This window comes from Populus euphratica, unplaced genomic scaffold (genome assembly GCF_000495115.2).
Source record: "Populus euphratica unplaced genomic scaffold, PopEup_1.0 scaffold110.1, whole genome shotgun sequence".
Taxonomy (NCBI): Eukaryota; Viridiplantae; Streptophyta; class Magnoliopsida; order Malpighiales; family Salicaceae; genus Populus; species Populus euphratica.
Window position 1 is genome coordinate 389,382 of NW_011499904.1, and position 23,010 is coordinate 412,391.

The window sequence follows — 23,010 nt, forward strand, 5'->3', positions numbered from 1 at the left end:
TTGGGTGGTGGGTGGGGGGTGGTTGTTTTGTCGACTTTTTATTATTTCTTCTAGTTTTTTCTTACGTTTCGAGTGCTCCGCCAAGCATAAAGTGCGGCCGGTAGTAAAGGCACGCAACCTTTTTGGTCCCCATTCTCACCAGAGAAGATAATTGGTTTACAATTCAATGTATATGAGCCGGATTTGGATGACTTACAAAGTTCAAAGTTGTATTAGATGGAAAAAAGAAGACTTCTCCGTTAGTAATAAAAGAAAGAAAATGTGAATAATTGATCTCTTTCTAGAATGCTAGTGGTGAGCTTGAGCTTTATTAAATAAACCTTTAGTGTAGATTTTACTCTATTGAGCTTGTTCGTTGACTGAGAGTCATTAACTTTATGTTGAGATGAATACGCTGTCGTTTCTAATTTGTTATCTTAATTATCAATATAAGCATGGCTGCGTGTGTTCCATACTTTTTTTGAACCTGAAACTTTAGTAATGAAACAGCTAATTTGTGATTACGCTTATGGTGATTTTAAGCTTGTTGAATTTCATACAAGTAATGGTTTCCATTCTATAATTTGTATTCTGTTTCCTTATAATAGGAGGCTTTGGGAGCTACCTGTTTGGAATGAGTGAAGCTGTGGCCAAACAATCAACAGAACATACTGATGCCTTTAAAAATCCATCCCTTTCTTGGATGATCGGCTTTCTGTTTGTTGTCAGCTTTCTTGGACTCTTTTCAGTGGTGCCTCTCCGGAAGGTACACTTTACAACATATATTACCAATCAACTTTGTCATTTGATTATAGGATATTGAAAACTTTCCTATGCATTTTATGTTTTGTTGAATTTATTAATTTTGCCAAAAACTAATATTCTTTGTTACCTGGGTTGCTTGTAGGTCATGATTGTTGACTTCAAATTGACATATCCAAGTGGCACTGCGACTGCTTATCTCATCAACAGCTTTCACACTCCTGCAGGAGCCAAGCTAGCAAAGTAAGGCATTGTCAGACCTAATGCACTTATAGTGAAATGATCATCTGGCATGTGAAAGTATCCAACTTTCTTTTTCTACCATTGCAGGAGACAAGTGAAGGTCTTGGGCAAGTTCTTCTCATTCAGCTTCTTGTGGGGTGTCTTTCAATGGTTCTATACTGCAGGAGATGGTTGTGGATTTGCTAGCTTTCCCTCACTCGGGCTTAAAGCATATGAAAACCAGTAAATGCATTATTTTCAAAAATTTTCATGTCTTTTTGAATGTAGATACATTTATTAGGGTGCTTTGTTTCAGATTAGTTGTGGTTTCTTTTAATAATATTGTTCTTGCTATATGTACAGATTCTTCTTTGATTTCTCAGCAACATATGTTGGAGTTGGAATGATTTGCCCATACATCATAAACGTATCTGTATTGCTTGGAGGAATTATTTCGTGGGGTCTCATGTGGCCTTTGATAGATACAAAAAAGGGTGATTGGTATCCAGCAGACCTCAAAGCATCCAGCCTACATGGCCTCCAAGGTTACAAGGTAAGTGTCTAATAAGGTTAAGATGACAAGAGTGCCATGTTTTAACCTACTTCTTGAAGGCTTTGTACATACCAACACTTTATGTGATGAACCAGGTATTTATTGCCATTGCCTTGATATTGGGTGATGGTCTGTACAACTTCTTCAAGGTGCTAAGCCGAACGCTTGCTGCCTTGTTTTTTCAACTTCGAGTGAGAAATGCAACCAGTAATCTCCCAATTGCTGACCGTTCCTCTCCTGAGAGCTCCAAGATCTCCTATGATGAGCAACAACGAACCCGACTGTTTCTGAAAGATCAAATCCCAACATGGTTTTCTATTGCAGGCTATGTCACAATTGCTGCCATCTCTACCATCACACTTCCACATATTTTTCATGAACTCAAATGGTATTACATACTGGTCATCTACATCTTTGCCCCAACCCTGGCATTTTGTAATGCTTATGGATGTGGCCTCACTGATTGGTCCCTTGCATCCACCTATGGGAAGCTTGCTATTTTTGTAATTGGGGCATGGGCTGGTGCCTCACATGGTGGAGTTCTAGCAGGTCTAGCTGCCTGTGGAGTCATGATGAATATAGTCTCCACGGCTTCTGACCTCTCTCAAGATTTCAAGACTGGTTATCTAACCTTGTCCTCACCACGGTCTATGTTTGTGAGCCAACTAATTGGCACTGCAATGGGTTGCATAATTTCCCCTAGCGTCTTTTGGCTCTTTTTCAAGGCCTTCAAGGATCTTGGGACTACTGGAAGTCAATACCCTGCTCCTTATGCTACTGTGTATCGAAACATGGCTATATTGGGGGTAGAAGGCTTCTCGGCTCTACCAAAGAATTGCCTGTATCTTTGTTATGGTTTCTTTGTTGCAGCAATTCTGATAAATTTGATCAAGGATGCATTGGGTAAGAAATGGGCTAGGTTCATTCCCAATCCAATGGCAATGGCTATACCTTTCTATATTGGCTCATACTTTGCCATCGACATGTGTGTGGGAAGCTTGATTCTATTTATCTGGGAAAAGATTGACAAGGCAAAGGCAGATGCTTTTGGGCCAGCAGTGGCTTCTGGTTTGATTTGTGGGGATGGGATATGGACTTTGCCTAGTTCAATACTTGTTTTAGCAGGTGTAAAACCACCTATTTGCATGAAGTTTTTGTCAAGGGGAACAAATAGCAAGGTTGATGCATTCTTAGGGTCATAAATCCAAGATCTGATCGACTTAAATAGAAGCTGTGAAGTAAGTTGAACTGCTTCCTAGACTAAGGTTATGAAGTTTGCATATCAAGTTCGAGTCTTCTAATACTGTGAACACCTGCCATTTTTTGGAGCCAATTGCCTTTTTCAGTGTAGTCATTCTGGAGAAGAAAAAGCTAATGTTCATTTGCTTATACATGCTTGTTAGTCAATCCTTGGAAATATGCTTGTAGTATTTTTTCCTTGTCAAGTTTGAAGAAGATAGTGGAACAGATGCATCAAACAATGTGAAAATGGAAAATTACAGTTTCCCTTGTAAACGTAAATCATAATATCGAAAGTGTGTGGAAATGTTACAGGTTAAAGTCATGTTGACTTTGAAGATTGCGGTTGTAGTTGTTGATTTCTTCTTCCTTCTTCATATATAATCCTCGAAAATCACACCCAAGGCCTCTTCGCAAATATCTGTAAAACCAAGTCAATTCAGAATCTGTTCTGTCCGTTGTCCATAGTCCATAGTGGCCGTGCTTGCTTTCACTGCTCTATTTTTTTGCTTCTGCTTCTCATATTTTTTGATGTTTGCTTGGATGTTGAGTTGGGAATGAATTCAAACAATTCAAGTGCTGTGGTGGGTGGTCATTGTTGAACACTCTATGTTGCTAATCCTGTTATTTCTTCCATCTGTGAATCATTTTCCAACGGCATATGCAATTAGCTCTGCATCTCGCTGCATTTCTATTCATGTAGAGTTTATATTGTGACCAATATGTATTTACCGTTCATGAACTCGTTAAGTTTTTCTGTAATCTTCCCTTCTCCTACCAATTTTATGCTAGGTGAAGTCTCAGCTACTTGTTTTTTTTTTTCATTGTTTTCTACTATGATTTATCAATTTTCTTTCACTGATAACTGAAGGGGAGAGGCTTGCACTTACACTGTGGTTTAGCCATGATAGTGCTCATGGTGAGGATGCGAAACTCGTTCCCCTTGTATGAAAAAACATGGTACATAAGTCAAAAAATGTGCTTGAATTGAAGCCACATATTCTGGCATCCAGCGATATGTACTGGTGTTCTTCAGATCTAGCATCTCATCGACAGTTGGGATTTGATATATGCTTCGCGAGAACGCATGTGCTTGGGTTTGATATTTGTTCTTGTTGAGGAAAAAGCTTGTTTTCAGATTCCACAGAACCACTTATGGAGCCGCTGCAATTAGTAAGGGGAAACGAGTTGTTTAAGCAGGAGTTTGTCACAATTTTGCATGCACTTCATGTATTTTCACTGCTCCTGATACATGATAATCTCAATCAATATTCAGTGAGTACACAAATACGATCACTGCTTTAGTTAAGTGCCTGTTCTGTACTGCGTGTTTTTAAAATGTATTTTTGGTTTGAAAAATATTAAATTAATATTTTTTTTAGTGTTTTATGATAATTTTAATGTGTTTATTTTAAAAATAATTTTTTAATGTATTTTCAAATAAAATAAAATAAAATATATTTTTAAAAAACTAATGCCAAACACACACTCCCAGTAACTAATTTAATGAGTTTGGCCTAATTATCATGCTGCAGTCAAATTATATGTAATTGTAAATAGGTGGTACAATTTCACCGTCGGAAAGCTTCAGGCTTGCTAAATGCTCCATCCGAAGTAGAAACTAGGGATGCGGTACAATCATCAAAATCACAGCAGGAAATGGTTAGAAGCTTCAAATCTCAATTCTTTGATTAGGATAAATTTTCAGCTGCAGTTGCCAGTTTGGAAGAGTATACCAGTAAACAAAACAATGTAGCGTGCCTAACATGAAAATGCTAGCAACCCAATATCGTTGTCAAGACTCGAGAACATTCAAGAGGAACACTACATACAAGTCCGTTAGTAATTCCCTTGAAAACCTCTCTCTTTGTATTCAAAGTCCACGAACAAGATCAAACACCAGAGCAACGTTAGCATATGCAAACGTGCTTCTGTTAGTTGGACCTAAAAATCAATATCCATACATACATATTTTCTTGTCAACTATTAGTTACCATATCATGTGGAGATGCGGTCGGGACTGGAGAAGATATATACCATAGCTGCCATTCGTTTGTTTTTATACCATAGGTGCGGTTTGTGTTTTGCTTGAATAATATATTTATAAGTGTTTTGTTAATCATTACACGCCATAATTTTGCATGGGTTATACTGAAAACTCTCTTTTGAAGTTTGTGATGTGAATTTCTTAATTACGTGATTAAGCAACTCTCAATCTCAATGAAATAGATAACAATCTAAAAAATTAAAAATTAGGTTTGACAAAATCTTGAGATAATCTTGTATTTAAAAACTAAAAGTATTGGAAAAAAACTTATCCCATATATAACTAAATTCGGAAAATATAGCACGGATAAACTGCAGAGGTGGCACAATTGCAATTGGAGGATGTGATAAGAACATGCATGGATATATATATGGTTTAAGCCCTACCTTCAGGGTTCAACAGTAGGAAAGAATCCCCTTCCCTTCCCTCCCTTTGTAGGCCATCATCGGCTGAGCTCAAGAGTTCCATTTCAATTAGTAGTGCATTGAGTTGATAATACGTCTGTTCGAGATTTATCTAAAATACAGGGGAAGGATCTGAATCCAAATTTCAGGTCATAAAAGAAAACATGAAAGGATTATACGAGAGCACCGTTCTTTATTTTTGGGCCAAGCTGATAAACCTTAATGACCTTTGTTCTAAACGCAAGTATTTACCACGACAGCGGATTTTGGGCTTAGTAAATAATACAAACAGGATAGACTCTGTATTCAGGGAAGAAGGAGAGGAATAAGTGGCGAGGATATTTGCAAAACAAACCGGCTCTAAAGCTGAAGTTAAAGGATGTTGTTGGAGCGTAGGTAAGGCCTTATATGATCTGTCTTCCCGGAGATGTAAGCCCTATATCACAGAGGAAGGTAGGAGGGCTTCAAGAAACTCTTTCCTTTCTGTCTTTTCAATTCTTTTCTTTCATTAGTTTATCTGTTAAGTCGCTTGTTAGCTTGAAAGCTTTGATTTCCTTGCCCAATCTTTGCTAGAAGGGCTTGTTCTCAGACCGGGGAATTTGAAGGAAGAAGCGGATGGCCGAAGAGGGGAACTCAAGTAAGAGCCTTGGCTTTCCGTATCTTTACAAGAATTTTTTTGAAAATATACTGATAAACAGGTTTTGAAGATCCTATAAACTTATTTCAATTGCAAAGCAACTGTTATGGTTGATTTGTTGTTGTTGTTGATGATGATGATATCCTTCTTCTTTCAGCCTTAAGTTATATATAGAATATTATGGATAATCGTCTGTTAACCACCCCCTTTCTCTATTATTTCTTCATTTCAAGGATGCCACTGAAACTGCTCATCTCCATCATTTGTTAATTATCATTGTTAATAACAAAAGATTTTTGTTTTTCCAAAGACATAGAACTAACTTAAATAAAAGATAAGAGAAACAAATTAGAGGCAAATTAAATTAATCTCTTCGAATCATTAACAAGAAGTAACTGAGGAGGGAAAATCATTGTTCCTAATGTGGCCCTGCTAAACCTAATTAATGTCTTGGCTCCGCCCCTGTTAACTGACCCAATCTTTGGTTTTGCCACAGACAAATAAATAAATAAATATAGTAGGATACATGTAAGTCGGCAAGAAACAATTCTAGACGCATCCTGTTGCTCAATTTGATGTATCATATATAAAGTAATTTGCTGAAGTGTATTTTGATGTACCGGAACTTATGTACATCATCCAATAAATTCATTATCATTTATACTACATCTTTAGCAGACTGAGTTATTGGCTTTGGCTGAATCCAAAATGCCATAATTTATTACGAGAAGGTTTTTGTTTTTTTGATAATTATTGAGGGTATATTAGAAAGGCTATTAAATTAATAGCTAAATCAAAATATAGGAACAAGACAAAAAAAGAAGAAAAAAAGAACAAATATAGAAAGAAAAAAAAATGATCTGCTACAAAAAATAAATAAAGAGACCATCTAAGATTGATTTTGCCTAGTGAAGCGATGCACATTCAGCGTTTTGGACATGAAACAGTAATGATTGATTTTGCAGAGCTGTTTGAGGAATACTTGGACTGGTACATGTATGTTCAAGAAATTACAACATCCAAATAGAAATTTACTCAAACAGCTCTGCAATATATATTACACCACTAAAACAAGAGCATATGATCAAAATTAACAAGTAACACTCAAACCAGCAAAAGGCACAGAAATAATTAGCATTCCTGGAAGGCTAAAACCATGGGTAAAAAAAGCGAAACTTTAGGGGTTGACATGCCTTGCAGGCTAGTTTTTGGTAAGTATAAGAGAAAACCTCCCTGGATTACTCATTCATCATTTTACCACGTCAAAGTCGAGGTCCACCACCTCTGCATCTACTAAGACTTCCGGGCACATATCGGCATGGATTATAATGCTCCTTGCCTGGATTACGGGGCATATATTGGTGTGGATTATCTCCAAGCTGATGATCATCACTCCCTAATGAACTCGCTGCCATTATTGGGTTGGAACATGATACAAAAATAATGGTAACAAAGAGTATTATTGTCAAGTATTGATTATATTTTCTTTCAGAATCCATTTATGACACGATAAAAAAGCTGGGACTTCTAAGAAACAAAATGCTTCGGTATGTGTATGGAGTTAGCTAGTTAGGAAGACACAAGGGTGGTAGTGAAGATGGAGAGGTTCAGGCAGCTCGTGTGCACGATAATGAAGGAGGGGGTGTGTATATAAACGTGAAACAGCCTATATGAGACACCAAGCACACAGAATTCGAAAGGCATTTTGGATCATCCATGGATTAATCAAGTAGCCGTATATATAGACTACAACAAGGTTCAATTACACATTTCCACATTATTTCGATTTTCAACTCAAAAGAGTAGACCTGATGGTTAAAGGAAATTATCGGACACTATACAATTAGAAAAATATAAAAAATAATATAAAGAGATTAAAAATAGATTGCTTATCATAAGAGTTATTTTTTTGAATAAAATTTAAAATCAATACGGTAATAAGTTATTAGAGAAATGTGACTCATTTATATGTATAACAATGCGGAAAAAATTCGATAAAGAAAAATGATTGGAAAGGTATGAAAGATTCAATAAAAGTGTGAAGCTTAAATGGGTTGCAAGTGAGGCATCCACCGCAAATTTAACTATTTAATTCAATTCAGGAATGAAATATTCGACGATAAAACAAGAACATGGTCAAAGGAAGCAACCAAAACCAGCAAAAGACACAGAAATAATTAGCAATCCGCAAAGGCTAAAACCATGGATAAAAAAAGGTGAAAACCTCCATGTATTCATCATTTGACTAGGTCAAACGTGAGGTGTACCAAAACCGCACCTACTGTGATCTCTGGGTACATAGGCGCGTGCATTTAGAGGTGGATTGTCTTCTTTATTAGTATCACCAAGCTGATCATCATTAACAGAAAACTGTGTCCTACTTCTACTATGAAACAACTAAAAATTTAAAAGTGTAAATGAAACTGAAAAATTTCAAATAAAACAATAAAACCAAAAAAACATAGGAAAACTCTTTTTTTTTACCCAAACAGTTTCATTCAAGCCTAAATCATAATCTTAGAAGATCCAATAAATTGATAAGTAATACAGTAACTTTTCATAAAATTTGTTTGTAAAATAATAACTTGTAAAAATATAAACCCGATCCAACATCAAATTTCCTGTTATTGCAAGGTGTTAATCTAATATAATCTTTAGTTTTCACAAGCCCGACTGCATTATTCTTCCATGATTAAAAAGATTATTGATAAGATATTAAGTATTGGATATCAAAGATATTAAAAGTCTTCGGATAAATAAAAAAGTGAAGTTTGTAAGCATTGTTATTTATCTTTTTCAATACCTTACAAGAACTTATTCTTTTTTTCTTTATCTTGTTGTACTCCCTTAATAGAAACCTATCATGAATAAGCATTGTCAAAACTAGATTAACAACCTCAAATACCACTTTTTTATAATGAGTATTAGTTAGAGCTTTGTATTTGGCATTGCTACTATTGACCAGCTCATGAATACCATGTAAGTAATCTATCATACCATCAACTTGGATACTTAATTATCTGATATGAGGAATATGCATCAACTTCTATACTTTAAAAGGATTCTATCCATATCAATCTTGAATGAGATTTCATTGGATAGTCCATTTTTTAGATATATTAAAACCAAAATCTATTTTTAGCAAGACAAGATCTTATTATTTTATCTTGTATCCCACTAAACTTCATATCAAGATGCTAAGACTTCGGTTACCCATCTTTATCTTCCCATCTATTCGAGGATGATATGCATTACTAAAGTTTAATTGAGTTCCTATCATACCCTACAAACTCTTCTAAAAGTTACATATAAACTTTAAATCTATATATAAAGTGATGAACTTAAGGATGTCATGTAAACAAACCACCTCGTTAAAGTTAAAGTAGATGTAAACTATTTAAGAGCATTTATAGTTTTATAACATGCTATGATCATTTTTAAGAACTTATCCATAGCAACAAAAATATAATTCATAGCTTATTGGATACAAGGTAAGCTTAATATAAAATCCATTCAACATCAAGTCACAAAGCATGAGGAATCGGTAATTGAGTATATAACCCAACATTTGATAAGGTTCTTTTGAATCTATGGCAAAGAGCACATCTCCTTACAATATTGGATATTTAACTTGAAAGTAATAACAATTTATGGACACTAAAGCTAAGGTCTTGTCTTGCCCAATTTATCCCTCATAATACAATTCATGGATGATATTTTCCTATAAATAGCAATATGAAATACATAGTTGAAAACCCTAAAATAAATAACCATTGAAAAGTACAAAATTATCTTGATTGTCTCTATTTTTTAACTCAAAATAAATTTGTTCAAGTGGTGAATCACCTAGTAATAGCTCTTTAAAAGGTTTAAACTTTATCATTTAGGCACATATAGTATTAAGTAAAGTAACTCATCTACTAAGATCATCAATCTTTGTTTAAGCTACTTAATTGATGCTTTAGCAAAAAGATAAACTCTTGTAGAAATAATACCAACTTTATATACTGATAACTTAACTTATCCTGCTTATTTATATATTTTAGATCTTCATGATTTGTGATTAGGATAAACTACTTCAAAACTAAGTAATGTTATTAATGTTTAAGTCTCTAAACAATAGCATAAAACTCTAAATCATATATGAAATAGTTCTTTTTTTAGCTAAACAACTTCAAAAAACAAAATTGGCCTCCCATCTTGTTTAAGAACTCCCTAAATACCTAACTAGATGCATCATAGTTTATCTTAAATAGTTTCTTAAAATATTAAAGCACTTATATAGGAGCTTTAGTCACAATACCCGCCCATCTTCTTCTTTACTAACTAAAAGCTAGATTCAATCTTATCTATCTACTAAAAGTTACTCAATAATAAGTGTAATAAGAGAATTAGCATTTCAAATAAACTTTTAATAGAAGGATAGAAATCTATAAAAACTTTGAAAATCATGAACACTATTTAGAGTTGGTTACTCCATAATTATAAAAATCTTAGACGGTTCAACTTGAAGACCATCAACATATATAATAAAGATAAAAAAAAAAAGTATCAATACTAATGAAGAACTTAAACTTTCTAAGATTCATATATAATTTCTCCTTCCTCAAAGTGTAAAAAACAATATGTATATGTTTTAAATGAAACTCAAAAGTAGGCTATAAATTAGTATATCAAGGAAATAAAAGATAATGAATCTGCCCATGAGTGACCTCAATACCTATTATATAAATCTCATGAAAATGTTGGGAGGACATACCAAATGACATTACTATTTATTCATATAATCTTTGTTGTGTTTTAAAGGTTGTCTTCCACTCATCTCCTAACTTAATTCTTATATGGTAACTATTATTGAGATTAGCCTTGAACTTAACAACTTATCTAATATGTCATCTAACCATGATACTGGGAACTAGTATTTCAAAGTGATCTGGTTAATGACTCAACTATGTATACACATATATCCTGACTCATTCTTTATAAAAACTAGGAGTCTTAAAAATTTTAGGTTTTCTAAAAGATATATATACATGATGGAAACAATAAATTTAAATTTTTTCTGGAGTATCAAAGATCCCACTACACAAATCTAGAGTTATTTAAGATTTATATAAAAATTACTTGAAGATAATATATATATTTTTTGCTTTGAATAATTATTTCAAAACTAGATTTTTACAAACCATAAGTCATCTAAATGTCTAATTTATAATGTTAATCTACACAAACTACTTGTGAAAAAAAAGAAGCATTGTTATACCTTTAAGTGTTATGTTTTTCTTTTATGTTTCAGGTGTTTTTGTTGTTTGTTGTATTGAAAATAAGTGGCATAATATTTTATTTATAAGAAACCTAAAAGTTTTATATATGATAAAATATGATTTTTTTCTTGTATAATACCACATATGTTATTTTAGAATAATTTTAGAAATTTATTAAATCAAATACGTGTATTTTTTCAGGTCTGGAATTATAATTTCTTGCATTAATTACATTCTAGTTCTCAATTTCTAAAATTCATTTACAATCAATTCAAACTTGATTAATTATTTATTATTATTTTTTACTAATGGTTCTTATGTATATAACCTATTAAGTTCCCTAATAAATTGACCAAAATATAAATCATAATTCTAAATAAATAGGATAAAATAAAAATAAATAATTTAATTTATTACAAATTCAATAATTAGTTTCTTAATATGTGTGTATGTGCATGTTTCGCTAGGTTTTCAAGTTTCTAACGATAAATTTCACTCTCTACTAATCGTCATGACATATGACCTGTAGGATAAGATGCATCAGTTCTTCCTTAACTTCTCTTTGATGGTGGTGGAATTCACAATCGTTCATAGTTAGAGATCAAGCTTTTAAAGTTTCAACTGAAATCTCTTTTCTCTCTACTAAATCATCATCGTCGAAGTTGTTGTTGTCGAGCTTCGTTGCTAAGGGAGGAGGAGATTGACTAGGCAACTGCTTTGTGCTGGCATTGTCATTTTTGGGTTTTCTAGTTGGATTTTGACTATGGGGATGAAGTAGAGGGAGGCTATCGTTTTTTTTCTTTTGATTTTGAAAAAAAAAAAAGAGTTTTTATAACAATAAAGTTTTTTTTTTCTAGCTTATATTGTAGATTTTTTCTCTTAGGATATTTGAGGTTGCTCTCCTCAATTATATTTTTTTGGATTGTATGGTTTATTTATAGTTGGATTTTTTTTACCCATCCTAATCTTTCTAACTCATTATGTCTTATTTTTTTACCTTTATATCCCTTTATCTCTCAATTGTTTTTTAGAGGAAATCAAACTTGGGTTATTTATTTCAATCCTTACTTTTCTTTTACTTTTTTATTTCACTTCCTTATTCTTATTTTTTTTCATTTTTTACTTGATATCATAAATAGTGGTAAAAAATGATTTATGACAATCTAAGAGGAGCCAAATGTTGGGTTTTGTAAAACACATACACGCAAAAAATAATAAATTTAAATTATTTTAAGAGTCCTAGAGGTCTCATTAGACAAATGAATTTTTTAGGGTTTATATGAAGATTATTAAAAGATAAGATGTTCATTTTTGCTTTAAATAATTATCGTAGAACTGAGTTATTGCAAATTATAAGTTCTCACCCAAACTATAATCAACATAAACCACTTATAAGAAACATCCTAGGCTCTTTTAGGAGAGATAAATCCTAAGCTCTTTTAGAAGAGATAAATTGTTATGCCTGTGAATGTTAACTCTTTTATTTTGTGTTTCTATATTTTTGTATTGTATTCTTTCCATCTTAAAAAATAGAAGGCATAATATTTTATTTATAAAGAAACCTAAAAACCTTATAAATAACAAATTATTAATTTTTCCTTTAAACAATATCATATATATATATATATATATATTAATTTAGAATAATTTTAGAAATTTATTCAATCAAGTCCTTACTTGATTTTTTCTAAGTCTAGAATTTTAATCTTTATATTAGATGCATTCTAGTCCTTAATTTCTAAAATTTATTGACAATTAAGTCACACTTGATTAATTATCTCATTTTAATTTCTAATAAATAGTTCTTATATGTGTAATTTATTAGGTTCACTAATAAGTTGACCTAAATATAAATCATAATCCTCAATAAAATATAATTAAATAATAAAGTTTATTATCAATTTAGCAAGTAAATGATTTATATTTGAAGATTAAGTATAATGTGTAGCATCATGTCATAATCCTCCAAATATTAAAAAAGTCATAAGTAGTTCGACATAACCTTTTAGTGACAAATTTCTTAGTGTAATTCTTATCCATTCATAAAGAACGTTTCAATTTAGACATTATAATAGGGAGTTTGTCTACTTTGTTATATTGTTTTTATTCTCAATATTATAGTAATTGGTTCTATGAATAAGATTTAAAACTCTTTTAAATCTTATTTCACATTGGCTAAGAATTTTATAATCAATACTATTTGAGAATAGACAAAATATTTTACTAAATTCATTTAGGGTGGTGAATCATCTTTTAATTATTTAAATATCTTTATATAATTTATGTTAAACCCAATATTTATTATTTATTACCCTTGATTACGACAACAGGTTGTCGTATCAAAGCATAACACTTCTTATATAAAATAATTTTGTGATTTCAAGTTTAATGATTAGTTTTACAACTATCATATGAGTTTTTTCATAGACATAGGTGATCTTTCTATTTAAAATTCTCATACGAGTCCATTTAGTATATATGTCTTATAACAAACGTCTACGTATTTGTTTAAGGTATTCTTAATACCTCAAGTTATGAGAACAATTACTTCCTTTAGTAAAGGATGAAACATAATATTTATCAATCTCAACACTCTAATTATTATTTATTTTTAATAGAATATTAACCAGAACATTTAGAAACAATTATTTGATATAATAAGAATTTTATAATTTTAACAACTTTATAATTTTTTAAAAAAATATTTTTGTCTCGTAACTTTATCTTTACTTTAAATATTTCAATTATCAAAAATTAGATTTGTTAATTAAATATAAATAAATATTAAAAATAATTTTTTTAATTAATATCAATGCTAAATATTATTAATCTTTTTACTTCATGATATATTCACTAACACCTAGCTTAACAAAGTAACTAATGCAGTATGTAACAGTTTAGCTGACCTTGACTTGGAAATGAAGATGGGTATATTTGAACACGCGATTTGGGAACAATCTTGTCCATTCGCAATTGTGCAGGAACATGATGAAATCAAAATTAACAAAGAAATAATAGGTTATAGGAAGTTTCTTCTCATTTGGAGTATCCCATGCCCATTACTTTCTTATGCAGAAACTCATAATTACCTCCATTAAAACGAATTCTCCTTCACTTCTTCTCTACCATTACAATATTTTCGATTCTTTTAACTAACAGCAGATCTAAACCATCTACTTTATTGACTTCTGCATGACGGTAATAACCTAGTATTGGTCTCAAGATTATCACAATTTTAGTGGATTGACCGCTTTATTTGAAAAAATTATTTTAATATCAATAAAGTGAAAAACATAACGAGGAAATTAATATTGTCACGTAATAGACTTAAATAAGAGGTTTTACTTTGCACGATGAGGGAGAAAAAAAAAAAAAGGTTGTCTTTGTGAGAAAAATAATGGAAGGAACCATCTTATCAACTTGGAATATTGAAAACCCGATTCGATGCCATGTTACACGTTAATTTACTTTGAATATTCTCATGAACATTCTCTTGGGGCAATTCAAACGTAGTGGAGTTAATGTGTGTGCGGAGTCGAGCTTAATGATGTTCGTTGAACAGAATAAAATTTGTCAGAATCCATCCTAATTAAGAATCCCATTCATTCCTTTATATACAGCTGTATCAATGAAGGATCACTCCAAACCATTTCGTCACATTTAAATCTCTAAGATAGACTCCCATTGAAAATTGAACTGCCAAGCATGAGTTCATGCATACTTGAGTTTTCTTAGGCTACTAAGCCTGGAAAACAACATTTTCAGCAATTCTATCCCCAAGTAGGTCGTTTGGTTCGGCTAGAGAAGTTGGTCCTTGGGAACAACTCTTTCAGTGGCGAAGTCCCTGTTAATATTTCTCGTTGTTCGAATCTCATGAGCCGTAATTTCGAGGGAAACAATCTTTCTGGCAACCTTCCTCCAGGACTTGGATTGTTATCAAAGTTGCAGGTATTTGTTTTTAGAAATAACAATTTAGATGGCAAGATACCACCTTTCATCTATTGTTAAAATTGTTGGAACAAAGAATAATTTGCAAGGGGGTGTTCCCAGTGTTATTGGGAAATTGAGAAGATTGAACTTCTTTGCCCTCGGCTCAAATCATCTGAGTGGTACAATCCCTCCCTCCCTGTATAATTAATCTTCTCTCATTCGTTTCTCTCTGCCTTATAACCAATTTCATGGTACACTTCTTCCAAACATAGGCCTAACTCTTCCAAATCTTGAATTTCTTGCCGTTCACGGTAATCAACTCAGTGGATTGATTCCACAAACGCTCTCAAAAGCTTAAAAAATTACTCATATTTATCTTACATCCAACAAGTTCACCGGAGAAGTTCTTACACTAGCAAACATGCCTGATCTAAGGGTGCTTACAGTACAAGAAAATGATCTTGGAAACGATGAGGATGATGATTTGTCCATTCTCTATACCCTCTCAAACAGCAGCAAGTTGGAATCTCTAGCCGTAAACGACAATAATTTTGGAGGGGTGCTGCCTGATATAATTAGCAACTTCTCAACAAAGCTCAAGGAGATGACTTTTGGAGGCAATCTAATACGAGGAAGCATTCCTGACGGCATTGGATATCTCATAAGCTTGGAAGCTCTGGGTTTTGAGGTAAATCAATTGACTGGCAGTGTACCAAATTCTATTGGTAAATTGCAAAATTTAGTTGATTTGTTTCTTAATGAAAACAAATTATCAGGGAGCATACCTTCATCTTTAGGCAACATTAACTCTTTCATGCAAATTGATTTCGATCAAAATAGTTTACAAGGAAGCATCCCGCCAAGTCTTGGAAACTGCCGGAACTTGGTGCTCTTGGCTATCTCCCATAATAATCTGAGCGGTCCCATACCGAAAGAGGTCATTAGCATTTCATCCCTGTCAACCTATCTCGTCCTCTCTGAAAATCACTTGACGGTTTCCTTGCCCTCTGAAGTGGGTAAGTTAGCGAATCTTGGATACTTGGACATCTCCAAAAACAGGCTATCAGGGGAAATTCCAGAAAGTCTTGGCAGTTGTATGAGTTTGGAACAGTTGTATTTGGATGGAAACTTCTTCCAAGCCCTCATTTCTGAGTCTTTGAGTTCATTGAGAGCACTTCAAGATCTTAATCTCTCTTACAACAACTTGACTGGCCAAATTCCCGAGTTTTTGGGAAACTTGATGTTGTTGAAGAATTTGGATCTGTCATTTAATGATCTTGAAGGAGAGGTGCCTGTGCATGGTGTCTTTCAGAATGCAAGTGCTGTTTCAGTTTCAGGGAACAAGAATCTTTGTGGAGGAATACTTCAGTTGAATCTGTCCACATGCACTTCAAGTCAAAGCCAAAATTTTCTACCAAGCTAATATTGGGAGTCACAATTTCTATTGGCTTTATCGGATTAATCTTGATGACCTCATTTTTTTTTTGTCGCTTGAAAAAAACAAAAGAAGAGCTTACTTCAAATTTGTCATGTGAGGTGCCATTCCCAAGGGTAGCCTATGAGGACCTTTTTCAAGCAACTAATGGATTTTCTTTTGGCAATTTAATTGGTTCCGGTAGTTTTGGGTCTGTGTATAAAGGAGTTCTCGCTTTGGATGGAGTTGTTGTTGCTGTGAAAGTGTTGAACTTGCTACGTGAAGGAGCTGCCAAGAGCTTTATGACAGAATGTGCAACCTTGTTAAGCATGAGGCACCGAAATCTTGTCAAAGTTTTAAGCGCATTTGCTGGAGTCGATTTTCAAGGTAATGATTCAAAGCGATTGTTTATGAGTTGATGATAAATGGAAGTCTAGAAGAATGGTTGCATCCAATCCATACATCAGATCATGAAGTGCCAGAGCCAAGAACTTTGAATCTCATTCAGAGATTAAACATTGCAGTTGATGTTGCTAGTGCACTCGACTATTTGCACAACGACTGTGAAATGCAGATTGTCCATTGTGATCTTAAGCTCAGCAAGTTCCTTCTTGACGGGGATATGACTGCTCATGTCGGGGACTTTGGATTATTGAAGTTCCTTTCTGAAGCATCGAGTCAGTCATCCTTGAGTCAGACAAGCTCCGTTGGATTAGAAGTCACAATCGGCTATGCAGCCCCAGGTACCATAAAACTCTGGAAGGACACACATTCCATTATTTACAACCTGATTAATTAACCATGCAAACAAACTCATTGCAGAGTACGGTATGGGGAGCAAGGTGTCAACTTATGGGGATGTATACAGCTATGGCACCTATTGTTGGAGACGATTACAGGAAAAAGACCTACAGATAGCATGTTCAAAGATGGAATAGGACTTCACAATTATGTTAAAATGGCATTGCATGACCGCGTGCTTCAAGTTGCGGATCCGACACTTTTGAGAGAAGTTGACCAGGGAGCAAGTTCTGATCAAATCCTGCAGTGTTTGACTTCAATTAGTGAGGTGGGAGTCTCTTGTTCTGAAAGGTTTCCTAGAGAGAGGATGGACATTAGCAATGTTGTAGCTGAATTGAATAGAACGAAGGCCAATTTCCTCCACGGAAGGCGTGGACTGCCAGCGTGAAATCAAATTTAGATGGCAAAGTGCCTGTTTGTTCATGTACTTTTATTCGTGTAGTTAAATGGATGGAAGTGTGCAATAAGCAATCTCACTTTACTCACCAGTTCTTGCAGCATGGCGACTTTCACTTCGGTATCTTGTGATGGGAATGAAGACAACACAATATTGCCCTACTTTATCTGTATATAAACGAATGAATCAATGTTTCATTAATTGAAGAAACAAAATATGACAAATATTCAAGTACTAGGACTAATGTAGTGGAGAATGTAGGGAGGGGGAAATACCAAAAAGAAAAAAAAAAGGATACAGGGATAAATTATCTTTAACTTATTTCTCGTATAGTCACTTAGTGAGATGTTCTTGAATTGGAAAATGAATGATGATAGGTATACTTTGATTATGAACATGTGTATCTGTGACGATCTTGCACAGTCCATTTCTGAAGCTCATTCATGAATTTTCAATTGATGCTACTAGCTACTTACACCACCTTGTAAATTATCAAGGAAAAACTAACCTTTATCTCAGCATTTCATTTGAACGAAATATTAAAAGCTTAGACCCAATCAAACCAATTAAAAATCAGCTATCGAACCTGTATGAAAATCTCAAAAGACTAGAATCACAAGATAGTCGTAGTTATAACTAGTTAAATTGCTCGTGCTCTGCCATGCGAGTTATTTTGCTTTGGGCAACAACATGGATTTGAGTGGTGCTTATGCGAGGAAAAGAGAAAGGAAGCACGAGATTTATCATGTCAAAAGGGCTGATGAATGCAAGTGCAATATTTTCATCACAAATACAGGCCCTGTTTGGAGCTGCAGTAAAAGAGGAAAGGCGAAAAAGAACAATTGAAACGTTCTTCTTAATGGAACAAGAGATCATAAATAGCCATTATTGGAAACCTAAACAACCCAAACACATTGGTTGAGCACAAATTATATAAGCCAAAGACAAACAAAATAGAATATGATTTTGTTTTCCTAAAAAAATGAAGGAACCAGTACCATAAATCACTGGACAAAAGGTTTGGGAAATCCTGTGGAATAACAGAACCTGGAAAACAAAACAAATTACCAGGTTATCGAAAGACATAAAAACAGTTAGTTGTATATGATCTAATATGTGAAGAATCCAATCAACATCAAATTGAAAGAGAGCATCACACTCAACACATAACAAATCATCAAAATCATTAGAACAATCTAGAAGGCATGACAATATCTACGCAAATGTATAAGCACCAAACAAAGCTATCAACACAACAGCGCAGAAGTATAATCTACAGCTATAAAAACAAAAATACAAAGAGCCAAACAACATTACAGGGAAGAACCAAAAGAAAAATGAGAGAAAAATGGGGCATGTATATACGTAGAAAGAGCACAAGGAAGAGATCAACTTGCTAGAGAACTGAAAAATTCAAAGGGGGATTTTGTGTGGAGGTACATGTCCTAGCAAAGAGGAGAGAGCTTGTAGAATCTAATGAAAGCCTGCCTTATCTTGAACCCTACCTACACATACATACCTTTTTGAAGCAAAAGCAGTGATCAAATGTATTGAGAGCTCAAGAAAGGCAAACCAGAAGAGCAACATTGTTCGCATACCTTATAGAAATGGCATGAAGCCAGAACCAACATCAGCAATCTAAGAACCGTAGGATACACAAATGATGTAAACAACCTGAAACAAAGCCTGAGTATTTTTTTAAAAATAAAACTACGAAGGCTCTTGCCTAGAACATTAGTAGGAAATTACTTGTGAAAAGGGTACGAAAAGAAAGGAATGGCATATCGACTGTGAAATCACAAAGAAAAAAATTATCAATCCTAATAATGTTACTTTCATTATCAATCCTAGAACAAGGAATGCCTTTATTGATACTCGACATCCCCCGCTCCAGCATAGAAGCATCGCAGGCAAGGCCATCATCGACGACGACGCGAGGGTAAGTCCTCTCTCTGCACCATTTTCTTCTTAGACGTGGCTCCCTTCTCTTATTTTCCTTTTATCTACCCAGCGCCTCCATCTCTTCTCTTTCTTTTGTTGGTGCGGGTTAGAAAAAGGATGTGGATCGAACACCGCCAGCACCACCATCTCTCCAACCAGCGATCCAACAGATATGCCTCCTCTCTATAACTTACCCTTTCCTGATGTACCTCCCTTCTCCCCTTCTTCTCTTGCCTATCATGTTCTTCTCTCCCCTCTCACTTTTGTTCACAAAAAGGTGTTGGATTTAAAATTTCCTTGTGTTCATTCACAAAGCATGAGATGAGAAGCAAAATGCATTGAATTTTATGAAATTAAACGAAGTTTCTCACAATAAATACTGCTTAAATCCACATTGAAACCGTTAACAATCTATAGTGTTTACCTAACATTTTTTTTTTTTTTTTAAATTTGGGACTTATAAGCCAATCATAATCATATGCTATCAAACAATAATAGAGGCTTTACATTGCATCACTCAGTGAGAGACTTGTCAACAAAAAGATGAATGCACCCGTCACTTGTTAAACTTTTAATCAAAATTATGAAGAAAAAATTTGAGCTTTCACGCAGCTGGTTATCGTTTGCGATAACTGGATTACGTTGATAGCCTGGTCAAAACGCATTTATACTTTTCTATTAAGTTTAAAATAGTGTTGGAAAAACAGTTTAAATTATGTTTTTTATAAAAATTATTTTTTAAAAAACAATATTATATTTTCAGATTGCTTTATATATTAATATTAAAAATATTTTTTTAATATATTTTTTAATAAAAAATACTTTGTAATAAATGCCATAGTTTTAAGCATCTCATTGCCTAATTTTATAAGAGGGGTAGTTTTAAATTAGTTATAAAGGTTATTTTTAGCTTTTTTATTTTATTTTCTGGTTTATTTAAGATTTTTATTATTTACTTTATTTTTAGGATTACTGGTTTATGTAGGTCAGTTTTGAAATTTAATTGAGAAATCATAAATTTCACTTGTATTTTGAATTAAAGTTTTTGTTCGTGATCATTTTTTACATAATTTTGGTTTTTTTTGTATTTGTTGTTTTTTTATATTGTTTTCATCTATATTAATTATTTGTTTCCTAACATTTTAAAAATATATTCATTTAAAAGAAATTTGCTTATTTAAAATAAAAAATTCATAATTAAATTTCAATTAAAAAAATATAAATATTTTTACTCATAGTATCATTGTGACTGAAAAGATTATTAAATGATAAGTTGTGTTGAAAAGAGGGTTATATGTTTTGTTTCACATGTTTTTTTTAGACAAAAAAAAATAAAAGAGGCGAAGATAATTGATCACTATATTATATATTAAATATTACCAATAAAATTATTTTGTTTATCAATCCGTCCACAATCTTGTTGATATAAATGTCATGTTAGGGCTGTTTATTTTAATGTATATACTTTTTAAGAAAAAAAGAAAAATAAGAGAAGGGAAGAGGAGAGTTGATCGGCAAATTATGTATAAAATATTATTGATGAAATTATTTTATAGATCAATCTAATTATGTTGGTATAAATAAAATGTTATCATGTTTTTTGGGTTTTTTTCAATTTGTCAGCAAAATTAACTATAATTTTATCGATATTGATATCTATAAATATTTTTATATTTGTCATTATACTTTTTTATTTTTTTTATTTCAACTGGATTCTCTTAAAATATAATATATAATGATGATATATTTTCATTGGTATTAGTGAGCAATAAAAAAAATTTAATCAGTAAATATCATTATAAAATATCAACAGACAAAATTCACCAGTATTTTCAATTGTATTCTTCGATTTTTAGTTGTGGGTATAGATTAAAAATCACCACCGGCTTCACTATGCTCAGAGAAGTTTAATACTTGTAAGGAAACATATCCTACATAGAATAAATAATTCAAACAGTACTAAACTATCAAGTTGAGAAAAAGTCATCCAGTAGGATTCCATCTGGCTGTGTGAAAAAAATTGCAAAAGCCAGCGCATCTTCTTCTCCACTATTCCACAATCCATATCTACAAAGCCCAAATGATCAATTACAAACAACCTAAAGAAAAGGCTGAGCTTGTCAATTTGGTTACCTGCATGAAGATTATAAAAAAAATAAAACATGGCTATGAAAGCATCATATATATATATATCATCAACAGCGTATTCATGGGGTCTAAAGGGAAGCCTTATATATATAGTGGTAATATTAGATTTATGTCAACTAGTGAGGGATCGAGCTGTATGCTTGATTAAGCTGAAAATTGACATTTTCTATCTGGCTGCTGTCTGGAATGATTGCTTGCAGGTGCACACTATTCATGGGTTTTGCAATTTCCTTTCCTTCTGCGGTCTTGCTAGGTTCTCTTTATTCATACATGGGCGTTGGTTTCAGGATCATGATTACCTCTCTTCCTTTATCTTTTCATCTTTCCTTTCTCCTTTTTCTTCTCTCATCACCTTCCCATTTGGTATTTTGAATGGAATTAAAACAGCACTAAAACTCGAACTTAGATTTCAAGATTTTAAAGAGAAAGGGAGCGTTTTTAAGGGAGAGAATAGACCACCAAAACAAGAACATTGTCAAAATAAGTAACCACTACGAGCAAACTATACAGAAATAATTATCACGCCCGAAACCATGGATAAAAGAAGAAAAAAAAGTGACACCCGAAGGGCAGCTATGCATTCCAAGTTACTTGCCGGCAAGTATAAGGAAAACCGACCCTAGATTATTCATCCATAATTTAACTACAGCTCAAAACACCCCACTCCTCCTGGGTCATATCATAGGAGGACCGCTGCCATGGCATTCAGCACACTCATATGTGCATACTGAACAGGAAACCACGTGGCCCCTCTGATCTCTCCCTATTAATAGCCTCGCTGCCAATATTCGCTGGGAACAGGATAGGAAAAAAATGGTAACAAGGAGTATCATTGTCAAGTATTGATTATTTCTTTGAGACCCCATTTATGACACGAAAAGAAACTGGGAATTTTAGGGAATAAAATGCTTTGGTATGTATGGAGAGTTAGCTAGTTACAAGATGCAGGGCGGTAGTTATAAAGATGGAGAGGATGAGCTGGCTGGTGTTATAACGATAATGGAGGAGGAGGTGTGGGTCTATATATATATAAACGTGAAACGTGGTAACGAGGCACGATATAATTTGCGATCATGGTTTTATTTTTTTTTATTTTTTTATCATGGTTTTTTTTTATTTACATGGGTGTCCGGACCAGCTTGCGCGTACCACAACTAATCTCATAGTCCACTAAACATCTTGCAAGCACAGTGAGCATGTAAGGCACCGCGAGGTGATAGGCATGCACAGTGAAATTCGAAACCGGGTACAGAAAAAAGAAACAAGTCCCTT

General features: G+C 33.3%; 1 protein-coding gene, 1 long non-coding RNA gene and 1 pseudogene across 2 annotated transcripts in view; 2 read left to right on the forward strand and 1 right to left on the reverse strand.

Moving 5' to 3' along the window:
- Window positions 1-3,093, forward strand: part of LOC105133208 (probable metal-nicotianamine transporter YSL5) — a 3,942-nt gene extending 849 nt beyond the window's left edge. Inside the window, exons 2-6 of the mRNA XM_011037084.1 lie at window positions 588-745; window positions 887-984; window positions 1,072-1,206; window positions 1,327-1,516; window positions 1,612-3,093. Coding sequence (XP_011035386.1) covers window positions 588-745; window positions 887-984; window positions 1,072-1,206; window positions 1,327-1,516; window positions 1,612-2,718 — 1,688 coding nt within the window. The 3' untranslated portion in view covers window positions 2,719-3,093. The remainder of the gene's footprint in view (window positions 1-587; window positions 746-886; window positions 985-1,071; window positions 1,207-1,326; window positions 1,517-1,611) is intronic.
- A 193-nt stretch (window positions 3,094-3,286) lies between these two features.
- On the reverse strand, window positions 3,287-4,078 carry LOC105133209 (uncharacterized). Its single transcript, XR_843742.1, has 2 exons — window positions 3,646-4,078; window positions 3,287-3,526 (listed from the first exon to the last, which is right to left on the reverse strand). It is a non-coding gene; the product is annotated as an uncharacterized LOC105133209 (long non-coding RNA).
- A 9,953-nt stretch (window positions 4,079-14,031) lies between these two features.
- Window positions 14,032-17,728, forward strand: LOC105133287 (probable LRR receptor-like serine/threonine-protein kinase At3g47570; annotated as a pseudogene).
- The last annotated feature ends 5,282 nt before the right edge of the window (window positions 17,729-23,010 follow it).